Raw genomic sequence first — 26816 nt, forward strand, 5'->3', positions numbered from 1 at the left:
TAAAGTTTACGACAGTTCACCCTATTTGCTGTATCCCTATATATTGTACGGGTAAAATGGGTGGAGCGATAGCTCGGTTGTTCATCTCTCTATTTCTATGCTATGAACCCGACAACCTGAGTTTGATTCCCGGCCACTGCCAACGTCAGTGTTTCTTGACATCTGAACCGGTCGTGGGCACATTGCCTTCACCCAACCGCACTGATCGCGCCTGGTGCATTCTGGTCCAAATCCTCCGTAACTGACATGGAGTGGAAAAGTCTTCAACGTGCAGTGGACATTACAAAGGGCTGAAAATTGCAATTTTATATTGCAATATTGCACTTTCCTCTTCGTTTCAGTGGACAGAAAGCCCTTTCTCAAAGTCGTTAAGAAACACTTTCCTCTGTATATGTCTCGGCCTTCCCCCAGCATCTCCATACCCGAGCTTCCTTTAGCAAGCCAGCCCCTCTGACATTTGCCCAATTCAGATCTTCTGCTCGATTCGGGCCTCACCCATGACGTGTTGATCGTGGGAATTGTCGTAGCATCGCCACCCTGAGGCAGTGCTGGTGGTGGGGGTGGGTGGGTGAGGGGGCTGAACCGGTAGAGTCATCACTCTACCAGAGCCACTGGTCAGAGGCTGATCTACAAACATCCCAAGGTGAGTGGCGGGGGGGAAATCGCCCCATGCATTGGATCCTACATTGCCCACTGGCGGTAGTCATGACACGGAATCGAACTCAGGGAGCTAACAATGCACCATCACTCAACCACAATGTTGCGGTATAAACCATTACGTTTCAGATCTGCATTACGTTACCGATCTGCGTAACAATGTCCATTAATTACCCAGGAAAGCCTTGATGATTCCCAAAACAACTATTGTATGCACTGTATGTTGAACTTATTTCACACCGTACGTAGCCAACCGTGCTAATCGCAGGTGCGCGGGGGAGGGCCAGACTAAATACAAAAATAAGTTTTAAAGAAATTAGTTTAAAATCTCGATTTTTTTTCAAATGCATATCTCAAGTGGCTTCCTAATACATTTGTGGAGGGTTATGTAAAGGGGGAAAGTGTGGTCAAATCCCATTCAAGAGTGTTTGACTTCACGTGGTTAGTAACCCAGAGCAGTCGTGAGAAAACGCGTCTCGCATACGAGGGGAGGACGACACCGCACAGAGCTCCAGAGCTCCAGACACAAGAGATTCCAGACTCCGTCGCTCTGTCGCCATCTCCTGGTCACCTCGACGACCATGCCCTGCAGCATCCCCCGGCAATTCCCCGTCAGCTTCCTTGCCGTGGACCAGCCAGGCTCAAACCTACTCGGTCTTGCGAGATCTGACCAGATGGGGTGCATTTTTAAAAAAAATTAACCCGTAAAAATTAACCCGTAAAAACAACGTTTTTCACTCTAAATCCTTTATATGCATGGCGGCTAGAGTCCTCTCGTCCTCTGGCTTGAGATGGCTGCCACCTATGGGTCAGATGATTGCATTGCACCATTAAGCAATTGGTAATTAAATATTATATTTTTGTCCTAAAAAGTGTAAAATGTTTGAAAAAAAATTTCACGCACAACGAGTCTGTGTGGAAAATGTCAGCTCGACTGGATCACGGGAAGTGGGTTAAAAAACGACCGAAAGATTTGCACGGTCGTAAGCAAGCAAGCACGCAAGCACGCAAGCACGCAAGCAAGCAAGCAAGCGAACTTAATATAAAGGATTTAAAAGATTAACCCGTAAAAACAAAGTTTTTCACTCTAAATCCTTTATATGCGTGGTGGCTAGAGTCCTCTCGTCCTCTGGCTTGAGATGGCTGCCACCTATGGGTCAGATGATTGTCTGCCAGCATTAAGCAATTGGTAATTAAGTATTTAAAAAATTTTCCCTAAACAGTGTAAAATTTTGGAAATGTGTTTTCACGAAAATTAATTGTCACGCACAACGAGTCTGTGTGCAAAATGTCAGCTCGATTGGATCACGGGAAGTGGGTTAAAACACGACCGAAAGATTTGCACGGTTGTAAGCAAGCAAGCAAGCACGCAAGCACGCAAGCAAGCAAGCAAGTGAACTTAATATAAAGGATTTAAAAAGAGGCGATTTGGTCAAAAGCAGAACCCCATTGCAGACAACCCCATGGTCCGGGGTGGGGGGGGGGGATGAGAAACTAAAGCGTTTGAAATGTGTGCGTAGCTCCTAACAGCGACATACAACGGGCCCATATAGTAGTTGGCGACAGGGATCGAAATGACTACTCCGTGTAAACCAGCTCACAGGTGGGTGTACGGACTATAGGTGAGCGTGGCGAGTACCGGTGTCGAGTGACAGGTGTGAGAGTACTGATGTAGTGAGACAGGGTGAGAGTGCTGATGTAGTGATACAGGGGTGGGTACTGGATGTAGGTGAGGATATGTGAAAGGTATAGCGGTGCACTTTTACTTTTTACGTTCTTGCATATATTATATTTTATTCCTTAATAAGTAGCGACTTTATTTCATAGTTTCATTGTCCGTGTTGCTGCATCGAGTTATTTGTACCGAATGCAGCAGTGGTTTGACCAAGGACTGTAAATTAACATTATTATTTACTCTGGAAACCAGCTCTCCCTTGCAAAATACCTCTTCATCGATGTGCTCTCAGCTGGTTATACAGTTCATTATCGTTTATTTGTTATCGATAATGCATTGATTATTTATAATGATATTATTGAGCATTGGTTTCTATCCAATGCATTAAAAATATTGAATTATGTATTGTGATAATTGACGATAATGATGAGTATTGATGACGATGGATGATTGTGAATTGATTATATTGATGATGATCATTTGCGACAATTAAGAAAGACTTATTTTTGAGGGTGATAATTATCATCCTCAAAATAAAAATAAAAAAATTATTATAATAATGCATCATTACGGATTAGTATCATGATAACTACACTATTATTGTACGTGGATGATTAATTTACACTAGTCGTAAACTTGATCACTAATTCCCAAAAGAAAGTTTGCTCACGATGACTGATTGACGTGAGTATCATTCCTGACGCGCCAGACAGACGTGAGAGATAATAACGCTCTAGCAGCGCTCCACTTCCCCTACCCCACACCCCCCTCTCTATCTCTCCTCCCTTGCTTCTCTCCCCTCTCTTACCTATATAGCATCTTGTCACAGCAGCCCTTTTGCCCACTTCAGCATTTGTTTCTTGCTGTGGTTGTCCCACCCGATGACGGACGCTTGTGTTGCGCCCGAAACGTCGTGATTTAATTTATTGCATTTTATACCTACGTGACTTTACCGAATGAACCAAAGAGTATGGATCCCTGCAGTCACGAAAACTTCAAATCTAGATTGTGATTAACCGGTCCCATCCTCGAGGCCGGAAGCCGCCGCTCCCACGTGTGTCCGCTAGGCGACGCCACCGAGAAGAAAAATCGGCTTTCAACTCGACTTTGGCTTTCAGGGACGCCACTCCCAGAGGGATGATGAACGTGCGAGCTGTTGAAATGGGAGGAGTCCGTGTTGTCCACTCACACTCTCACCCCCGGCCGCAGTTACACTCCCTTTGGTGGGTTGCGCTTGGGAAACGTCAGGACTCGTCGGACAATTTTCCTTCCAATTAGATTTTTCATTTGATTTCCTCTCGTGCTCTTCCGTTTGACTTAAAGTATCGCCACCGGCCGCTTTGCCCGTGGTTTTTTTTCATTTGTTTGGTTGTCGTAATGCTCATCTCGGCACGCTTTTGTTTGTGTGCGCCGGCGACTCACCTGGGTTGCTGCTTAGGGGAAGAGGTCCGTGTAGAGGTGAACGCGCCGCGCGCTACGAAACCCGGCGACCTGAGCTTCGATCACAGCTCACGGTCAACACCGGTGACGACTTTATGAACCGGTCCTGGGCATTCCCGTAGGTCGACTCGGCCTCAAATGAGTGCCTGGTTCGGCTGTGTAAGCGCCGCAAACCCCCCCCCCCCGGCTTTCATAGGTTTTCGCGACACAGAACTTGCCCCAACAGTCTGTATAAGGCCATAGAGGGGATATTTGTCTTCGTGTGAGCATCAGCACTGGGGGAGAGAGAAAGGCAGCCCCGGCGTGGTACTGGCCACACCATAGACCCTCGTGTGCGGGTTGCAGCCTTCCTCCATTAAGTGCCCTTTAAAAACGGCACTCATCCCAAGTTTATAATGCCACACGGACAGTCTTTGTCTGGGTCCGTGTGTACGAGTGCATGCGTGATTTTGTGCGTGTGCGCGTGTTATTCGATATGGGTGCGCGACTGCAGCGCGTGCAAGTGCTGTTGTGTAAAGTGGTTTAGCGCACTGCGCTACGGACCCGGTGATCTTTGTACGATTCCCAGCCACAGCTAACATCAGTAGCGAGTGATATCTGTACCGGTTCTGGGCCACCATTATGTCGATTCAGCCTTAATTGGATTCCTGGGGTCATGCGTATACATTACCAGTGAGGAGATAATAAAGGTGACCGGATTTAGTTTCAACCACACCACCTCGTCATGTGCCGTACCGGCCTTAATAGGTGCTCGCTAACAGCACTTGCTCCTACAGTCTGTTAAGGCTATACGGGGGATCTTTGTCTTTGTGTGTGTAATTGGTGCTCGCTAACGGCACTTTCCCCAAATGTATCTCAAGGCTATAACGGGGATCTCTGTCTTTGTGTGAAGGCAGGAAGGGGAGAGGTTGGTTATAGTGCTCATGATGTGGTTAATTTATTGCGGGTAGAATCATGGGGGGAGTCTGGCTCCCTGTGAGAGGCTGTACTGGGAGTCCACACGCAGGGATTCGTATCACTCCACAGGAACTTTAGTTACGAAAAGTGGAAAATGTTCGACCTCGTGGTCAAGGAACCAGGATCGCGGGCAGCGTGAGCCGTGACATTCCACTAAACTGTGGCTGCAATGTCTTCGGCTTGCACCACGTGGTGTTCGGCATGTCGGACGTTTCGCTCCACGTGCTCCCGGTACTTATTCTGGGAGGGAATCGAAGCGGATTCCCGGATGTGGAGCGAAACGTCGAGTTTCACAACTGCCAAAAATAGGCCATGAGCTGGAGGAGGTTTCGGTACCAAAGGTAGCGACACATATTTCGGAGGACCAGCTTCTCGTTGCGGATAATACAAAGGGGATTGATTATGTGATAGCGTACTTATTAAATAAATTAGGTTATTTCACGATTCACTTTCATTGGCGATTTTATAATGTTGGTCCAACTACAATTTTTGCCATTTCACGTGGCACCGCAAGAGCAACACAGTACAGTCTGGTTCCCTGGGCTAAACCCTACAGAGTCGGCCCACGAACTTTAGCTCGAACTTTGGTCGACATTGTTGCCAGAGATTGACTGCGGCATGCAGCACACGGAGTCGAGGAGTTGTCCACCGCTGTAATTATATCCGCTGGGGTTTATAGCTGGCCGCGATGTGAGATTATTAGTTACACAAACACAAACAGCCCACTATGTGCAAGGGGCTTAATTAAGCGCTTTCGCCTGCGTCATAGCCGTTGGATTGGATTTCATCCATGAGCCGCTCCTTCGGGTGCGGTGTGGGCGCTAGAGGGTAGAATTCTGCCTCCATCGAAGCACATTTATCCACGGGCGAAGGCGCGGTTGTCCACGAGCAAATTAACATTCGCAAGGTTTTTTCAAACTAATTAACTTCACCGTGCGCAGAGGCGATGTTTCTCCTGCGTACTTATTGCAACGTGAGATGCACTGTAGTGGCCTTCCGTGTATATTCATAAAGATAATGTAGAGTTGTAATGAGATGGTAGTCGTCTGTGTGATTTAAGGGGAAAGACGCGACGCGTAATGCGTAACGCGACGAGAATACCAGGCTTCATAGGATCCAACAAAATCAGAATCGGATAAAAAACACATCTACTGTTTTCAGCGTGTAAGGGGTTTAATGAAAGAGTAACTTTTGCCCAAAGTTGCAAATAATCGTGACGAGCAACTTTACCACTTAAAGCGCAATTGTTCGGAGACAAGCGGAGCGGTGTATATATATATATATATATCTCCACAAACACACGCAGATACACATCACATAGCAGTATGCGTGTCAGCAAAGCCACCGATGGTCTACAAGTTCCATTCAATCAGTTTCCCCCAAGTTCCGCAGGCACAGTCCGAGGCGGCCTCGTTCACGTTACCTGCGCGCTCGTGAAGATTCCCAGGATCGCGGCCGCGGGACGCGGGCATGGATGAGGTGGAGGAGGGCTCCCTGACAGTCACCGCTGCCTGAACACCACCCTCCCGAGAGGTCGGGCCCACTGCCGAGCGGCGTGCTGATATAGCGGACCCCATCGGCTCGGGGTGTCGGAGCGCGGCGCTTCGCCGCTGCACGCAGTCCCTCGGTCGCGCTACGGGGAGCGTGCAGCGAACGTGAGCTGCTGCCAAGCGCAACGGGGTACGAGTTGGAACCCTACGATGATTACAAATGTGAGAGTAGAACACAAAGAACGCAAACGCGCCCACCACCACCACCCCCCGCAAGTCGAATGGAACACTCCGCCACCTTTATCGTTTCGAGTTGGCGGTGACTGTGACGCAATGACACAGGTGCGCTTAATTATTCTGGCGGAGTGTTCCATTTGAGCCGCGGGAGTGCCGAACAATCCCCGCTTCTGATGGGGCGATGCCATGACGTACGTTCGCGCTAAAGCAACTCCCTCGGGGCACTTTCCTCTTTTTTTTTTTGAAGCAGTGCATACGCCGGCTAAATATAGGCCGCAGAACAGACAGACGCACGTAAGCACGGGCGGGATGAGCGCTGCGGTGAGGTCTTTGGCCACTCGGCTCCGTAGCGATCGCACCAGGAACCTCCTCTTCCCAACACTCACAGGTTAATTAAGTGGATTCTAGCAACAACAAAACAATCAACTGTCGTGGAATCAACTAAAAAAACGCATCCGAGTTATTTTAGCAGTAGCGCATTGCAATATATCGCTTACTACACTATTAACCTGGCTCCCTAAGTTCGATGACCGGCCTTGGCTATAGCATCGGTGGCGAGTGATATCTGAACCGGTCCTGGGTGATGCGTCCATCACCAACCGGCATTGACCGACAGAGAATCAAACAACCCGCACGACCGATAGGGAGGGCCTTCATTCAACAGCGTCAAAACATTGAGCGACGAAGCGCAAACACTATACAGGACCAGAAAACGCACTCAACTAGGGAGTCAGATTCAATTTGCCACGGAAGACTGTCGGTTGTAAGGATAGACAGCCCAGGTCGCGCGCTGAGTGATATGCAAGCGTCGATGACTGGGTGTTCGCGTTATGGCGAAAAAGGAAAAATTAAAGATTCCGCACGTCACGGGCGTGGGGTGGTTTGTACGCAGACGCAATCGTCAACATCAATCAGCCGGATAAGCAAGCTACAGCACCATACTTATTGTGCTGATATACTGCAGTACTGTACTGCAGTCTAGATTGGTCACTGTCCATGGTGCTGAACCATGATCAGTGTACATAAACTTCTAAACATTCATTCGGAATCCATACTCTTTGGTTCTGTCGGTAAAGTCACGTAGGTAGAAAACATCATAGATCACGACGTTTCGATCGCAACAACAAGCGACCGTCTTCAGGTTGTTGTTGCGATCGAAACGTCGTGATCTATTATTCTTTCTACCTACGTGACTTTACCGAAAGAACCAAAGAGTATGGATTGCTGCAGTCACGAAAGCTTCAAATCAAGATTCCTCCGGAAGTTACTTGATAAACTATCGGTTGCTACCAAAGGTCATCGTTTGGTTATAAGTATATTATTTCATCATCATCATCATCATCATCAGCCACAATCAATCCATTACTGTACGAAGCAACCCCCCCCCCTTCGCCCAACCTCCAAACCGTCGCTATCTCTCCCGCTCTTGCGATGTGTAAATCCACACATCACCTGCACAACCCCATTTGCGAATTCGCAAGGCGCTCTCACGATCCACACGCAATCCCAAGTCACGGGTGCAGCGTGCGCCACCTAAACGGGTTTCTCCAGTTGTGACTGGCTCTTCGTGATGTTGTTTCGCGCTTCGTATCGTGTGGCCGTGCAGGTTTAGAGACACCTCTCACAGCTGCCTCAGACTAGATCACAGATGTGTGGGGGGGGGGGGGTTATTGTGACGGCCCCGTTGGTGGCACAGTTTATTTTTTCCACATCGGTTAAAAAAATCAATATTCTCGCTGTTTCCACGTGAGACGGAGGTTGCTGGCTTCGCCGTAGACAATGTAAAATTAGCGCGATCGTTGAAGATTAATTGAAAAAAAATTAAATGCAAAAGGCGAACAATTGTATTTTATTATGTTACATTTTTATTAATTTATTATTTCCCTTCTACGTGACATTACCGAAAGAACCAAGAAGGCGAACAATTATAATGTAAAAATCAACGCACGACGAGTGTGGCTGAAAATATATTTTTCGAGAAGTACATTTGTACCCCCTATGAGGAACACGTGTGTCAGGGAATACAGGCACGTTAGAGGAATCATATTGAATGTTAGGACAAGTAAATGGGCTTGGGTACAACATATCGCGGCAAGAGAGTGTGGCACATGGACAAGGCGGCTGTCAGAATCGTTGCCAAAAGAGATCACGCGGCCGGGAGACGACTCCGACGGAGAAGGAGCGAGGACATCAGGACCGTGAGAAATGGCGACTGAGTGAGGAGGCCTTCATCGCACGATGATGTCGATATTTAACTTCATCATAATGCATCCGAAAAACAAGACTATATCACCCCAACTTTTGGATCTCTCAATTGGCTCCCAACTCAGTCCCAGATAAACTTAAAGATTGCACTCAACAGCTTTCACATCTTCTTGGTTCTTTCGGTAAAGTCACGTACCGAAAGAACCAAGAAGATGAATCCCTGCAGTCACGAAAGCTTTAAATCGAAGCTTTCACATCCTCCAGGGATTTGCCCATGTCTACTACTCCCCTTCTCATGTCACTTGACTGTCCTCCCACCCACTCTCCTACCTCTCCCCTCTCATTTCTATCGACTCCATTTCCACGCACACCGCTTCAGCAACAGAGGCTTTTTGTCGAAGCCCCCTATCAATAATCGCTCAGTGGGAGGCCACCGATGACCGACACGACGCTCTGTTGAAACCGTAAAAGCACCGCCCCGAGCCTGTATTAATCATCGTCAGCCATGACTTCTCCACTGCTAGATGAACTCCTCCACAAGTTGTCGCAATCCCTAACAGTCCAGTGCTACTATGCCACATCCATCTCACTCTTGCACGTGAACTGATCTCGTTGCTCTAGCCCCGCGGTTGGTGTCCTCTTGGACTCGTTCTCTCCTTTGGCGGCTATTCTGTCACCATTCTAGGACTAAAACATCACCAACCAGTCTCGGTTGTCGCCATTTCACGTGCGCGCCTCGTACATAATGGAACCGCGCGTACAACACCGTCAACCTAGCGCACGTGGTTTTCCCCGCTCGTGATAAATATAACACCAATGTACAAAGCCGAGCTGTGCAGTATATCCGACGAGTGGAAAACAAGACAAAAAAACAAAACATGTTTATTTGTCCGCATCGTCTCGTGGCGTCACTGTCAATTTGAGTTGAGTAAACACATTCATTAACACCAATTATCGGTTATTACTTACGATGCTAAATCCGCCCCGAGCGCACGCCGACAAAGCCAGGGTGGCTTGGCACAGCTGCGACGCACAGGCGCGCCTGATGGCAACTACCAGAGAGCGTCTCATTGGGGAGCCTTCATGCTCGTGTCACGGCGTGCTCGTCACTGCAGCATCCACACACACACACGCGCGCGTTGCCAGCTTTCTCATTGCAACAGCTTCAATGAACATGGAAAAAAATGAATTCGGTCGAGAACGAAACGGGTGCTAGGCGGTGTCCATAAATACACTGCGGTGATGAAATGAACACGCCGAAGAAAGCAGCAGCACCTTCAAAAGGTCCTCGCCGACCGATTACATTTTTTTGAGAAACTGCTTACATTTAAGCTATTTTGAAGAGGCCTTTTATCCAGCAATGGTTAGTGACGACGGTGAATCCATGAATTAAACTGTGATTACCTAGAATTCCAGCTTACGCGTTTAATACAAACATAACTATTGGAAATTTCCTGCCGTTATAAAATTAATAAGTAGACAGTTCGCCTAATTCCCATATCTACCCGTTCACTAAAAACATAAAATATGTGCACATCCCATCGACCACACAGCCGTTTGGGAGTCACATTTTCATCAACGTTGCTTAAATACAAGCAAACTCTGGACCAGTTTCGACATACAGTGTCTCAAATGTGTAAAACGATACTTTTATATTTTATGCGGGGTTATTGACATATGAGGAGGCTTATTGTCCGCTTAATTTAGTTGTTATACTAATATTGTTTACAGCGGCGCTTATGATTGTTTTGCCGTTATAAGTTCGGTTGAATCCAGCGACGAGGCCGCATTGGTGGAGCACGCAGAGATGGAGTCTGCGTGGATACCCACGTGATTCCTCTGCCAGGTATTTGTGGCGGCTTTGCGTGATGTGTGTGGACGTTTTTGGCAACTTTGCGAGGATGTCATGCAGGCACTCTGGTGTCATCTCACGCTCACATTAAAACGCAGATAATTTTACACACATCCCAAGAGAGAGCGACTTGAACATGAGTCCTAAATCTCAGCAACGCTTTCCTCGGTGAATTCACAACGCATTACAACACCCGTGGCAACCAAGAGCAGCTGTTTATATTTCCATGCTGTTTTACGTTGCTTTCATTTTAAATCGACTCTATTTTTGCGCCTGTTATTGCTAATCAATAAAACGCGCAGCAAACGCAGCCACCGAAATTAATCCGCTGCAATGTCACCAGTTACATCCATCGCCCCCAGCAGATACAAACTGCATATTCAGGTCTGAATTTGAATACAAAAACTACGGTACATTTTATGGTCATATTTTGAAATAAAACACGTCCTGCGTAAGACGTTAAGTTGTGTTCGGTGATAGTCTTATCTAAGCATTATTGAGAAAGGTAAGGCGAGCCACATCTATCCTCTGTCCAGATAGCCATTGATCAAGGATCCGTCTATGAATCCATGAGCCAGCGCAGAGATTGGCACCACCCATAGTTACAACACTCCAGTATTATCCATTTATTTATATGGCTCAAAATAAGAATATTCATCACATAAAATCACTGGCCACAAAGATACTGGAATCAGTACAACCATACCCTCTTCGGGTGGCACCGGCAAGTGAAACATCCGTACTGGCCTAATGGACTATACGGGGTGTGGTATAGCGAGGTGATGAGAGAGATTGAAGACGCTTGAGCCGTGAATCTGCCGTATGGGCAGTCAACTTAAGAACGGAAATTAAAGCAGCTGGAAAATGAAAACGTAGTGGAAAATTCTGAAACAGAAGCGAGAGCTCTGTCTCACATATCAATCGGTGTGCATTAAATACATAAGACAATGTATATGAATTAGTAAGTGGCTGATTACGTTCTGTTTTCGTATGTCCACCCATATGAATGTAATACCTCGCAAGCCGCCCTCGGTATATATTAATTACCTTTCTGCGTTTCCGAAGCGATTTTATAACTCATTTATACCACAGGCAATAAACATCAACATGGTCATTTATAGCTCTTTGCCAATTCACAGCTGGGCCATGTAGGCCTCCCCACGCCGTGTTAGTCATTGGGGGTTTTTTTTTATTTCACCACGCTGGTCCAATTCTCATTCGCCACTGACATGAACCCAACATCGAACCTTGGGCCACCTGGTGGGTGGCGCAGTACAATACACAAACCAGGCCATCTTATTCATATTCGTTGGGTCTTTCGGTAAAGCCACGTAGATAGAAAAAATAATAAAAGATATCACGACGTTTCGAGCGCAACACAAGCAATCATCAGGTGAGTCAAGATTTAACTACGCCATTCGCCGCTCCACCCCTTCCCAATGTCGGAGCCAGGATTTTCAGGTAGGGGGGGCAACCCGTCCAGAAATGAAACATGATAGAGGAGTTGTTAGTAAGTAAGGAGTTGTCCCTTGCTTTTTATTCGAAGCGTGTGCGGCGATGGCGCAGCCATCGATCGAGGGTCGAATTCGAACCGCGTTGTGTGATCGGCATCGTGCTCGCTGAAGGTGAATGCCTTCAGGGAAGTCGTGTACTGTAGACGCAACTGCGCACAATTCTGTGAGTCACTTATAACTGCTTTGCCGTTACTTATTGGCAATTATGGACTCAGACTATTATCCTATCATCTCATAGAGTCCCTGGCACGTAATAATATGCTACACAGTGGCAGTGGGGGTCGCAAAATGCCGATTTATTACTAATAAACCCTAATGATCCGATAGAAATTAGGAATTTCGATCGGATCATTGGGGGGGCACGTGCCACCCCCCATATTAAAAGAACCATTTCAGCCCTTGAAAGGGAACTGGACAACCATCCCACTGCAGGACCCTCCTAAAACGAATCAGGAGACTCAATAAGGCGTTAACGAATAAACAAATAGTACGACTATTTGTTTCTCAATCGGCTACTCTCCATGGTGCTGAGCCATACACGTGGCATTCTTATCTGAACAGTGCTGATCCCCTGCTGGAGTTAACTGTTAGACGATCGCTATGTCGCTTGCTATCTAAATGACACAATTTGCTTATTCGTGTACTACGCTATCATCATTGGCCGTGGTCAATCTGCTGAATGAAGGCCTCACCAAGCCGCCGCCATCTCTCACGATCTTGCAAATGAATAATCCGTCTAGCTGCACCCGACATGGCGATGATGAACGTGACATGGACAATATAAACTCCGTGAAGGGACACACAAGACGCAAGGCTTGAACCCAGGGACTGTGGTTAATGACTGACACGTCAATTATGAACTGATATAGCATTCAAATGCTTGGGCAAGACACGTCGCTATGAGGGATGATTGCCGATTGTCAATAATAATAATGAGGTCGCAGCCCAGGAACGGAAACGCATCTGAGATCGCGTCCAATCGGGGAGATGGAGCGATCAACCGAGCTCGTGTTGCAGCAGCTAGGTGGATTGATACATCCCAAGATCCTGAAAGGTGACCACCGCTTGGGGCAGCCTTCATCCAGCAGTGGATCGACCATGGCTGCTGCTGATGATAATGATTGTATTTTAGATCTCCATATATATAAAAGGCAAAGTTGTGAATATGTGTGTCTGTTCAAAATGTTTAGCGTACTTCCCGACATGCAAAACACTGGAAATTTGCCATGTGGGTACTTTCCAGACTATACACCATGCAAAAATTATAATAAAAATACACTTTTTGGGGGGGGGGGGGGGGGAGCTGTGACGTCAAATCTGTCATGTGACCCGCGCACGTGGAAGGCATTGTAGTGTAGTGGTTAGCGCGCTGCGCTACGGCGACCCGAGTTCGATTCCCGCTCACGGCCACCACCGGTGACGATTATTTGAACCGGTCCTGGGCCTCCTCCCCCTAGGTCCACTCAGCCCAAACAATTAACTGGTATGGTGTGGTGCTCTCGGATGGATTACATCCCGGCTACGAATCCGATGAATTTGAGACAGCAACAGAGACGTCAAGACTCCCTCCCCGCATCCCCCCTCGCCTCCCCCCCCTTATCGCCCCCCACATCCCTTGCTTGATTCCAAAGACCCCTCCCCCCGCATCCCTCCTCCCCTTTCCCCCCCAACCCCTCCCCTCATCCCCTCGCCCCTCCCCTTACCCCCCCCCCACATCCTTTTCTTGATCCCAAAGACCCCTCCCCCCGCATCCCCTCTCCCCCTTCCCCCCCAACCCCTCCCCTCAGCCCTCAGCCCCCCGCCCCTCCCCTCATCCCCCCCACCGCCCCCCTTCAATCTCAGCGCCACGTCACTGCCACAGCTCCCCCATTGGAAATCTTACAGCGCATAAGCAAGCGTGCACGCTTTAGACCAATAGCAGAGAGACATGCGATCACGTGGGAACACCCTTTAACCAATGGCGCGCGTTTTTCGCAGCGGGACCGCGTGTCCGGACTGCATATTCCAATGTCGCGTTGAACCCCAGACGAGGCCCTCTCAAGCCACAACGCCGCCTCCGCCGACTTTTGAACTTAATTATAAATAAAGTGACATTTACATAAAAAAATAAACTTCACAGTTATACATCATGGGTGGAGCGCAGAGCGTGGACATTCCCGGCGGAGGAAGCGAGGGCTACCATGTATTGAGGGTAGGCGTGCGTGCCTGTGTGTGTGTGTTTATCATTGATGCTTCACCAGGACAGCCTCTCAAGAGGACCGCACCGGAGATTCAAGTCACCAATTTACGGAATTTGTTGTCACTTTGTAAATCTTGGCGTGAGCGTGCAATGCCTTCATTTGTGTCTGTTGAGAGGCACAGGGGTGGGGTGGGGGGGGAGATGTTACGCGAATTGTGGCCGAGTGGCTGAGGTGGCTTAACAGCCTCGACACGAAGCCCTGTGGGATTGAAGCCCCTGGGGTCTCGTGAGGGGGGTGCTCGTAATGGCCATGCTACGTTGAGAATGTCCTCGTCAGACATTGGCGTTCAGCCTTGGGTCACAGGGTGTCTCTCAGAGGGGTGTATAATGGCCATTCCCAGGTGCGTAATGGCCACGTCAGACATTGGAGGAGGCCTTTGGGTTCAAACACTGCGAATGGGTGTGCAAGGTAGTCTATAATGGGCATGTCAGGCTCATAGTGGCTGTGTTCATATTCGCCGAGGACCTGCATTCAAACTTTGGTTCTGGGTATAATAATGGTTATGCCACGTTTATTATGGCCTTGTCAGGGAACCGATGGTCCTGAGTTTAAAACATGCGTTGGTGTCGCTTCAGAGGGCTCATATTCGTAAGTTCTAAACCCATTAAAAGGGCCGATTCAGAGGTTCATTCTTCTGGGGTTTGTAAAATGAGTCACTGTGGGAAGTCAACAGTAATTGTGCTGTGGACTAACTTGCCCCCTCCATTAGGAATGTTTCGTGGTTTACCACCTTTTCATAACTGTAAACAGAGCCTCAATCTACAGTCATTCAGAATAAACTCACGTTTTAAACCAATGCATTTTGAGTTTCATCCATAATATAAATTACATTAAACGGTCAATCTAACCATTTGGTCCGGCTGTCTTTACAGTTATGAAAGCAAATGTAACATTTAACATTTAAAATATTTCATCTGAATAAAAAAAAAATCCATGGCAGTTACACTACCTGTCATTGTTGAAATTACATTGTTGCCATTAAATAGGTTCCAGTGTGGTCACCCCTGTTTGAGATTTCTCATATCCTGTGCTCTTGTGTCCCGACCGCAGGTGCAGGAGGGCTCGCCAGGCCACCAGGCAGGACTCGAACCGTTCTTCGACTTCATAGTGGCCATTGAAAGCACCAGACTGGTATAAATGAAGCTCCGATAACAGACGTATTAAAATGCATTTTCAGTACAGCCCTTTTGTCAATGCATTGCTGGAGCATGGCCTCCACATGTCATGCGGGTGATAGGGTTTTTTTGATTATATACTTCACGCTGGTGAAGGTGGGGAGCATAGATGCGAGAGCATATAAGTACAATACATGAATGGATTTTGTAGCACTACCATCTGAAGCCTGACACGTAGCACAGGTCCGCAGCCGTCTATGGCAACCTGGCATGCGTGATGGGATACACATTGAAACTCTCATCGAGCACATTCTGCTAAATGTTATCGTATGCACGTTGACATACGAGTACAGTAATACCTCGCCGAATGTGGGGATACCGATCCTGGAAAACAGCATGTTGGGCAACACCGCTTTTGACAAATAATAGACCGTAGGGAAAAATAGGGTTGCATTCTTGGGTCCTCAAATCAAGCGACTTTTCCAATGCATTACCACTGATGGGAGCGCTGGCAAAAAACACTGGCCCTTATCTTTTCCTCCGATTTCCTAATCGTTTCCAGTCGATTCATTCATACCATAGCACATTTCAACGGGTGCAGCACTCACCTCTCGCAAGCCTATCTAACAACTGCACTTTTTTCAGATTTTTCTCACGAGAATTACCACCACTTAATTTATGCTTCAGAGCCATGATTAAAAATTGTCTTAAGGGCACTGGGTACGAATAATAGTCACGAGATGATCAACACAACAGCGTGGACAATGTGCACGGGATGCTGGTAACACAGCAGGGAAAATTGCAATGATATATTCATCCGCAGAATCTACAAACAAACCGTGCACAACTTGTTGACGTGGAGATGAGAATCTTAGCAGCGTCAAACCACGTGCAATCGAAACGTCACCGCCGTCTTTCCGGAAAACGTACTTCAATAAGTAAACAGTGTATAGCTGAAACACGCGTTCAATAAATCAGTGTTGGGCAAGGTATGCTGATAGCTAAATATTCATGGTCTCATTTGCTCTACCTTAGATATTATATATTATTGGAATCATACCTGAGTTTCAGATAATTATTTTATGGAAGCGATCATAAATATGCTCAAATAATTAGAACTACAATACTTTCTAAGAATTCTATGCCCCCCGCCACCCCTCCAGCATTGGTAGGCCCTCATCTCGCAGTGGATTGACAAAGAGTGTACATGCCTGTATATGTTTTTGCAGTTATCTTCTCTTACCAATTTTTTTCCGGTTAATCAGCTCTCCTCACACGCGAATGTTATGTACCATTGCTTACTGCGCTGTACTCCCCCGACATGGCCCGCTTTAGGACAAGGACAATGACATGCTGCGGCAGCAGCTCAAGGAGAATGTGGAGAAGCCAGTGTTGATGCAGGTGTACAGCAGCAAAAACCTGAAGGTGCGCGAAGTGACGGTGACGCCCAGCGCGCTGTGGGGCGGCCAGGGCCTCCTGGGTGTCAGCATTCGGTTCTGCAGCTTTGACGGTGCCAACGAAAATGTGTGGCACATTCTGGTGAGCAAATTCCCCAGCGAATATTTGAGAACATTGTGATAAGTGTGGAGAACCACAAGAAAACTGATTATTGTCATTAATTAGGCATTTCTCTCACGGTCGGATGGTGCAATGCATGGTGGATCATACCTGTAATGAGAACACTCGATGCGTTTGCCAGGCGTAGTGGCGCATACATGTAATTCAGTCCTTTGGAGGTAAGAGTTTATGAATCGTGCAGAATTGTGTAAGGTGACCATATTGCATTATAGGAACTACATTCTTGTCTACATTTTGTGTGTCGCTTTTAATTATCATTTGCTTGTGCATGTGGGTTTTATTGGGTTTATCTATTTTCCTCCCATATTCTGAACACTCAAAGCGGAATTGGCCAAATATTGGAAACATCCTATTGAAGCTCTGAGGTTTTCTTGAATAAGTAAGGCATTATTATTATTATAACAAAAATAGCCAATCCCTGCTCAGTAATATCGTTAATTACCTGTAATGCATGAAAGCGTGATAATAGCACTTGTTTACAATCACTTACCTCGTATTTAATATTCACTCTTCTCTGGTGGACACATTAAGGTGTTCTGCAAACACAAACAATAATTGAGTGGCTGTCCACTCGTAACGTTTAGGAGTTGGATACCTGTTTTGATCAAGGTAGCCAATGCTTGATAATTGTTTTTTTACCCTTCTATCTGGCAACAAAACTGACACCTTTTTACAAGGAGTCATGTTTGCATAGACCACAATACCTTCAGTCATAATGCAAACATAAAACACAACTCTGATAATGTGCACTGTCCTTGAAGTTGATTGGTCCACACCCGAGACAGCTTTCCTTAGTCTCACATGGTGTTGGCAATTCTCTTGTCGTGCAGGAGGTGGAGCCCAACTCCCCTGCTGTCCTCGCTGGGCTGCGTCCCTTCACTGACTATATCATCGGTGCGGATGCTGTGCTAAATGAGGTATGGCAGTTAGACAACTTCTAATATTGAGCTATGTTCGTCATGTACATGTTTTAATATTGCACTGCAGACTTGTTGTTTGCTGCACGCCCGTAACCTGTATTTTGCGCTGTGGTCCTTTCTCTGCCACAGTCTGAAGACTTGTTCTCCCTGATTGAGTCTCATGACGGGAAACCTCTTAAGCTCTATGTGTACAACACGGACACGGACAGCTGTCGAGAGGTCATCATCACACCTAACAAGTCCTGGGGAGGGGAGGGATTGTACGTAATCGCACATATGTGAACATACATATAAAAACACACGCAAGTTCCTGTGGTATAGTGTCATAGCCAAGCTTTATGGAGCCATGGGTTGATGGATCATGCATTATTGTGAAATGTCTGCTATGCAGCGAGGTTCCCAGGAGGTGGCGGTACAACAAATGGATTGATGAACTCACTTGTTCAGATTTTTTAAACAGTGTTATCCTCATGTATGCGTGGATTCTATTTGAGTACCCCACACACAAAATAGTCTTTATTGGTGTTGGACAATAATCCCAATGCAAGACTGGATAAATATATGACAAATTGTTCGGTCTAATTCTGAAAGTAACCTATTATGACTTGCCATCGTCCAAAATTCTCGTAACATCACAAAGTATGGTGATGTCACGTGAATTACAAGGCATGATGGAGTAGACCAAACCTTTAGTTACAATCTTTTATACTATTACTCTTTATTGTTTTGTTACCATTTGTCATGCATTTACTGATAGCCGTTAGATTATGTTGAGGTCCAGATCCCATTTGTCGTAGATTTGCATGACCAGTAATCAAAATGTGGGATGCAAGTGGAGTCTACTGCTCCTCATGTACATGCACATTGTTAACCATACAATTATTACGTATGGTGAGACAGCTCAAAGTGAAGGCACATGCTTCGTATTTTTTTCATGCAGGATTATAAAATAAACCTGGTAATTGGTGCTTCTGCTTCAGGCTCGGGTGTGGCATTGGGTATGGCTACCTTCACCGGATTCCCACGCGTCCCTTCACCGAGTCCAACCCCAATGCTGCACTTGGCTACAGTTCACAGCGACTTGAGGGCTTCACAGAGGTAAGGGGGCACCGTGATGCATCTTAAAAACCCCCTACACTATACACATCAAACCTTGTTGATCATATAGATGTACAGCTCTTTGTTAAACTGGACCTGCTTTATTCGGCCCTGTATAGCAACCTGGTGCCTCTCAATGAGAAGACGATTGATGAACCAGGAAAACCTAAAAAATGTACAATGGGAGAATTTTTTGATAAAACTTTGTCCGACTCAAACAGTCCGTTGTGAAGTACAGCTGCTAACCAAGTATTTCGATGTGGAGTATTTCGCTATACAGTGATGAACAAGAATGCTTGAGCGACGCCTTTGCCGTACTCGTACTCTCACAGACTGACTAACTTGGATCGACCAAACGAAGCAGATTAATTGGATGCTTAAAGCCAAGAAAACGTCAGTACTGGCACGAAAAGATGTCTGATGCTGTGGCAACTCATACAGTGGCTGTGGCAGACTTTCTGAGAGATGACAAACGACCGGGACAATGATTCCGGCTCTCAAAATGCTGGGAAATTTGCCTCGTCCTTTTCCAACACGGTTGCTGATGTTCAGGCTTTGACTGCCAGTGCACCGTTACATCAAGTTCCATATGCAGAAGTTCAAACAATCAACCTCGTGGGCTCCTCGTACAACATAACGTTAGAGAGAAGCCGATATATGCTGCTGCTCCACACAAGTTATGCCAGTGTGACTCGGCTCCAACCTGGTTGATTTAGAAATACCAGAGTGCTTCTTCTTAAACATGTCTTTGTCTTATGGTTGCTAACAAAGCAAAAGATCAGCCACTGCTCAAGAAGATGACTCAATGCTGTTGAATTGAAAAACTATTGAGCAGTATTGAATCCGCCATTTCAAAGTTGCTTGATAAAACGCTGCAATTGCAGTAACAGGCACATCTCAGTCGTGTCATGAATGCAGATTACCGGCACGAGGTGATATGACCACAGACTCCTAAAGCTGATGCGGGAAGTACTTCACTGGCTTTCGGTTCCACAGCATGCGAAGTATATAAACTCTGCATAACTTATACAACTGACTACACAATAGGGCACCCTTCTATTTGTTGGATGTATGCACACCTGTTTGCATTGCTGCTTGTGGTGGTGGTCTTGTTGTTAAAAGAGCAGGACTAAAAACGTATCGTGACTGCTTCTATGTGCTCAAGCTAAGCAGTATTAAGCCTTGATAGTGCCTGGATGGGTGATCACCATACATATAAATGTTGTCATAGAGCTTACATGGCTATACTATAGGCAGTCGAGGACAATGCAGCAAAATACATAAATGTACTACTTTTATGCTTCCACGTTTATGCTACCCGCCCTCACCAACCAGCACTACCCAGCGTGGTGAGGTCTGGTCATATAACCCTCACAACCCATACAGGCATGGGAAGGCACTCATTCAGCAGCGGCATGACGTATCTGCTGTTCGCGTACATTTAAAATCATACAAGCGGTAATACGCAATCATATCGTGACACTTGTGATCACAAAGTCACGGGGTAGTGCAGATGCAACGTTCCTTAATTCACTCGGTCTTCATTGGGTTTGCTGCCTTTCAGGTGCAGCTGTCTGCTGGTAGCTCAATGGCGAGTGCTTCGCCGGCTGCCACTGTCACTGCCGCCATGACTCCCAGCACGGGTCTGGAGCAAACATTGTCTGGACTGTCGCTCAGCAGCCCCGGAGTGGCAATTCCGCCACCTCTCAGCAGTGTCCTGAACACAGGTAGCCCTCCCTTTTGCATTCAACTCCAACGAGGGTGGGGGTGGGGGGGGCGAGTCGGAATGACAGCACAGGCGTTGATTAAAGTGATGGTTCACTTGAGCAGTCTTTGTCGGCAACTGTCACTGGCAGTACGTTTATTGTGAGCACCCATGGCAACTTGGCATAGATTCACAGAATTCTGTCTAGCCAGTAAAAACTACATTTGTTACTTGTTCCAGTGTCAAGTCCATGATGTGGGCCGGTCTGTACTATTTTCAGAACTATGACAAACGATGGTTGGTCTCCATTTGTGTAGACATGTGACCTATGTCTTTGATCTAATTTGAAGTTATCCTAGTTGCCCACGAGGGGGAGCAGTAAGGACATTTATCCAGTGGAAATTGGCAAGCATTGCCATTGACTACCAAAATATTTCCCGAGTATATAATAGCCTTTAGGAGTCCAAGTTTGCCTGTTCTGTACGCACCGATATAACTTTTTGTGCTAGATGATTTTAAATTACTTTAAATGTGCATTTGATGCAAGTAATGAAATGTGTGATGTTAATTCTGACCCTGTAGGCTCTCCGACTATGCCAGTCATCCCTACCTCTTCTAATGCCTTCCTGACATCTACAAGTAAATATTGTAACTGTAGTTTTATGCACAATATAGCTGTATGCACATAGACAAAGATCCCCCATATAGCTTGAACAGACTGTTGGGGAAAGTGCTGTTAGCGAGCACCTATGAAGGCTGGCATGGCACACAATGGGGTGGGTGACCAACACCACGCCCGGCCGCCTTTGTCTCCCCAGTTGTGATGTTGAGACACCACACCAGGTACTCATTTGAGGCTGAGTCGACCTAGGGGAGGCCCATAACTGGTTCAGATAATCGTCACTGGTGATGGCCATGAACGGGAATTGAACTCGTGTCACTGGGTTTGTAGCGCAGTGTACAAATCACTATATATAGCCTTGTACACAAGCATACTTTAACCAATGTATAGATATTTCCGTGAGTTAATAAGTGTACACAAAACATTTCAAGACACTTTTCATTCAAGTAAAACTAAGTGACATTTACTTTTAACATTACAGTTACATCGGTTGTACAAAGTTAACATATGGGTTCAGATGTAAAATCATGTACACATGTGTAAGTACTCGTGTACTCTCATGTAAGTGTATAACTACCCTTTTTACTTTGCCCATTGTACAGGTGTGGCAACCTTACCTGGAACTATGCCCAACCTAAGCTTTACCATGCCTCCACTCAACCTGCCGCCCATCGGCCCAATGTCTGGTGCTAATCCCATACCAACCACCACCACTGCAGGTAGGCAACTTACGTAGATCACTATTATAATGCAAATGCCGCCATCCGCATTCCTTGCCGACACCGTTATGTATAACTTATCTCTCGTTTCTTTTTCAGCAGGTGGACCGTTTCCCTCGCTGCCTGACAGTTTCCTCCCCTCACAAGTGCCGCCATTGTCGCTGGCGGGAGGCCTTCCCACGACGTTTCCTTCGCTCCCCGCTGGCCTGCCCAACATATCTAACATTCCCAATCTAAGTTATCTGACCAACATGACGAACCTGCAGCTGTCCAGCACGCTTCCCAGCACTTTCCCCACCACGCTTGCTGGTGTTCCGCCCATCGGCCCAGTGCCTATGGTAGCGACGTCATCAGGCCTCAATCCACCCATGGCAGCAGCAGCAGCCAGTGGCAGCAGCTAAAACATCTCATTTGTCCAACTGTTTTGCCGACGCACCCTTTCGTCTATAAAGTGCTTTTGCGGTGCATGGAACCAAATCGGCATTAACCGATGAGACCGTTAGGTTGTGGTAGTGTTTAAGCCAATCTTTGACTGACAGAGTAAAATAACGCATCACAAACAGCAGCAGACTGTCATTCATGAAGGTAAGGGCTGTACAAGTCTGTTGTCTGCATAGTCATATTTGGGCACAAGTAAAACGCAACTGGCCACGTCATTCACATATTGGCACATTTGCAATAATATTTCATTATGGGAGAGAGAGTAGCGCTTAATACGTTTTGTTTCTGTTTTATATCATGTGTGGGCTCACATCAATCCCAGAAATTCACATTATAAAAGAAAACCAACAATATTTCAGCGGTTGTAGTATTACTGTTGTGTGCAATTGGTGCACACAGACTGACATACATACTGTGAAGGCTTTATTTTTTGTGGAGCTTTGTAGACTATTATGGTGTGTTAAACGAAGATGTATGTATGAAGACATACATATTTATGTATGTATGTTCAAGATGTATGTCTTCACACATGTTGATGTTAAATTCTTGTTTCCGCTGGGAAGCATTTTATATGATGATTCAATGCATTCAGCACAAATGTACGGAGCTGGACAGTTGCCAAACTGGATATGAACACTTGTTATATATTCCCACAGAGGGGCAGCATTTGCTGCTAAATAGTGTAACAAATTCCCCCACGGATAGAATCCATTGAACACATTGTTATACATCCATGCAGTCGCCACAATGATTACTGTACCTTGCACTTGGGAGGTGGAACATGTTTTCTCAACTTCTTAGTTCTGCCCCTTACATGAGGTCAACTTGGAAATGTTAGATTTAAGCAGTTCAGAATCAGAGGACGCTGCTTAACAGGATGCCCAAAACTGGCTTTGTGTGTGCCCTCAGTAATGTATGGCAGGGATTTTTCAGTTTGAAACCCATCATCATTTCATTATCGAGTTAAGTTATTTTAGATAAACTTTAAGTCAAAATTCCACTGGGTATTTTTGAGTAGCGCTATCAAAAACGGAATTCCAAAATTACTAGACTGAATTGGTCAAAACATGCAAGTTGTAAAAACGTACCACGTTCATCATTGATTGCCTGATAGCACAACGATATATAATAAACTCACATTGTAGGAAATGTCCCTCTAGAGTATTTGAGGCATTGCCATTGAAGAGGGGCCATTGTAAAAATAGTAGCCTATATATATTCTGTCATAAATGCTATTTTGACTAATGTGGTGAGTTTTCAATTTGTATTGCAATTGAAATATTTGGCAAATTAATAAACCCCAAAGATTTACATCCCTCTACTTCATACACAGTTGATTTCAGCATCAATCTCTCAGCTCAGCAGCACTCGCAGACATAGCCTTCAATGGGTTATATTAAACATCTCAATGACTTGTCAGTTTTCACCAAAGTTTTTTTTGTCGTTTTCAAAATATGTGTAACGTACGTTAAAACACTAACAATTTGTAGTTCAAAGAGTCTGGTCAGATTCGTTTTAAATATCACCGGTGCACATACTGCCATCCGTCGTGGCAGCGGTTGTGACAATGTCGGCATCGTGGTTTGCTCTTCAAGGATTGAAACCTTGACACCCGTCGGTACAGTTTGCTCACACGAGGCTCTTGCGAGACGCTCTGCCTGTTTTGTCAGATGGCGATCCAATGGCACTTTACGGATCCGCGGAACGGAATTAAAGGTGGCACTATAATAACCTCGTGGTCTTAACGTTTTACTTTGTTCCCCGGATTTATGTTATGCTGCATTGTGAAAGTTACATTCCACAGCAAGGAGATATATAAATTATCATTAAATTAATTAATATAATTTTAACGTGTTTAGGCAACTGGCTGGCGTTCTCTTTGTAGCAGCATTTTACAATATTGTAGAATTTTCCCATTTGAAAAATAAACCAACAAAAAGTTTTTATTTACCTGCTTAAATTGTAATGTCTGGATTTTCTTAGCGACTGTAGCTTTACAACCTAAAACAATCGCACTCGACTCCCTAAAGGAGAACCTCGAGATAAAAGAACAGAGAACTTACAAATATGTCTGGCTATACACCTGCGCAAGTAGCAACGTGTACCGAGTGTTGGTATCGAGTTGAGAACACCAGAAAGGAATGCAGCAGTCAATGAGGGAACTCGAGCTTAGGATTATTTCAGAGAAAGGAACTGAAAACTGCTTTGTGCATTGTCAACTTGATGATAATTTTACTGAATTGCCATTGTGCCACAGGCCAGCTTCGTTCTGCGTGGAATTAGTGAACCAGTGTAACCAGTTTGTTTTTAATCGGCACATATGGCATTTTCACGGCTTAAGTCAAGTGCAAATACTTTGGAAGCAGCTTTACGCCGTCAAAACAGTTTCAGCCTCCTGCTTTTAACAATATTACATTGCTGCAACTGAAGCAAAGATTCATATCTGGCATGTAATACCCGAATAAACATGCACGCTAATCCTGGTACATGGGCAGGAAATCAACATATGCAAATAAAATACATTGTCTTTTCGAATTACGAGTTAAATCTAAACATGGATATCTTTTTTAATGCTCTTCCAGTACAACAGATTAACCGAGCCAGCTCCACTTATTTCAAATGTGCTGCACAGCCAAAGAGTGGTTGTTGCCATCCCTTAAGGTCCTAACAATGCCAACATCCATTTCCCTCCGGCACATGAGCTGATCGCATCGCAACAGTTGGAGCAATGAGATCATGATTTTGCATTTGGTACGTACACGTACAGCCAGCCTTTTTTGTTGTCAGTCCACTACTGAATGAGGGAATTGTCCTATGCCGTGCAGGTCGCAGGGGTTATTGTAGAGGTCGCAAACGTGTTTTGATTCCTTACCCGTACCCAGCCGCACCAGGGTCGCAAATGGGTACCCGTACCCGGCCGGGTACAGGTAGCCGTATCCTACCCGTACCCTATCCGAAATGAGTGACAAACGGCAGAGGCGTAGCTAGGGGGGGGCAGGGGGGTACATATGTCCCCGGGCGCCAAGGTAAAGGGGCGCCAAAATGAGGCTTACAACGTTACATTATAACTTATTGCGGCGGGCGCGGCAGCCTGAAACTACTGCACAAATCTACACCTCAACCTAAAAGATTATATATCCCGCCACACACAGCCTACATTATATCTAATTACATTTTGGTACGTGCGCCTATTAAGAACTTACATGGAAGAACGTCCCAAACAACAGACAGGCGCAGTCTTTCAGCCTTAGTCACTGGCCTGTTTTTTGGTGGCAGAAACTACGACGGCCTTAAACACGCTGGAGTGCACGATCAGAAGCTGTTAAAGCTATCTATGAAGGACTGGATGAACTAGTAGGGCTGCTAGACAAATTATCGGAGGACGTAACTATGACGCCTGAAACCAGTAGTGATGCAGAACAGTTACAGGCATGCGTATTAAATTTTAACTTCATAGTTTTATTACATTTCTGGAATGTCATTCTTGGAAAAATTGATCGTGTTCAGAAGCACTTACAGGATCCTACTATGAATTTCAAGAAAGCAGCAACTCATCTTGAATCTTTGGAGCATGAATTTGTCAAGCTTCGTGATGATTTGAGCCAAGTTGCTGTAGAAAACGCCAAAACAAGATGCACAGCCTGGGGGATCGATGTGGACAAGAATTAGACGACGTCGGAAGATGCCAGGAGAACTGGCAAGAGATGCAGGACTTTCAGCAGAAAAATAAATTGTGCGTGTTATGAAAAGCGTATTCTATCGACTTCAACAGGAGATGTCAACACGGTTTTTACGACTAAAAGACCTGAACACAAAATTTGGATTTCTGCTGGACGTCAAAACTCTTCTATCCGACACAGATGTCGATGCAATTCGTCGAAATTGCACAGATTTTGGAAATTTCTATGACACCGACATCAATGGCCACGAACTTTTCACAGAAATTGAAGATTGCAAAATGCTGCTCAGTAACCGGAATGAAGTTCTACCAGAAACTCCTTTGGATCTTCTTGGTTTTATTGTGTTTTATGAAGACGACATATTTCCGAATTTGCAAATTTCACTGCAAATTGTATTAACTATAGCAGTTTCAATTGCAAGCTGTGAGCGGTCGTTCAGCAAATTGAAACTTATTTTGTCGTATTTGCGTGCTTCAATGGGACAAGATCGCCTCAGCGATCTTGCTCTTCTTAGTGTTGAAAGGGAAACATTGGAAAAAACAGATTTTTATTACGTGATTGACCAGTTTGCGACAGTGAAATCGAGAAAAAATCATCTTTTGTAGACTATGTCAACCAGTCTACGACAGTGACTGAGTGAGCCATGTAATATAATTTCTATAAATTTGCTT

The 26816-nt window shown here is 45.8% G+C and overlaps 1 protein-coding gene across 2 annotated transcripts; it reads left to right on the forward strand.

Annotated features, from left to right (window-relative positions):
* The first annotated feature begins 14021 nt into the window (after nt 1-14021).
* On the forward strand, nt 14022-24196 carry LOC144720993 (Golgi reassembly-stacking protein 2-like). Of its 2 annotated transcripts, none has more exons than XM_078598251.1 (10): nt 14022-14218; nt 15318-15398; nt 16718-16921; nt 17791-17877; nt 18010-18140; nt 18861-18978; nt 20543-20705; nt 21266-21322; nt 21908-22024; nt 22127-24196. In XM_078598251.1, exons 1-10 carry the CDS (start codon nt 14156-14158, stop codon nt 22423-22425), a joined length of 1320 nt encoding a protein of 439 aa, XP_078454377.1. In that variant the 5' UTR covers nt 14022-14155; the 3' UTR covers nt 22426-24196. The 2 variants fall into 2 exon arrangements, with proteins under 2 accessions (XP_078454377.1, XP_078454376.1); XM_078598250.1 differs by having other exon boundaries at nt 14023-14218; nt 22124-24196.
* The last annotated feature ends 2620 nt before the right edge of the window (nt 24197-26816 follow it).

This window comes from Lampetra planeri, chromosome 10, assembly GCF_965212315.1.
Source record: "Lampetra planeri chromosome 10, kcLamPlan1.2.h2, whole genome shotgun sequence".
Classification (NCBI taxonomy): domain Eukaryota; kingdom Metazoa; phylum Chordata; class Hyperoartia; order Petromyzontiformes; family Petromyzontidae; genus Lampetra; species Lampetra planeri.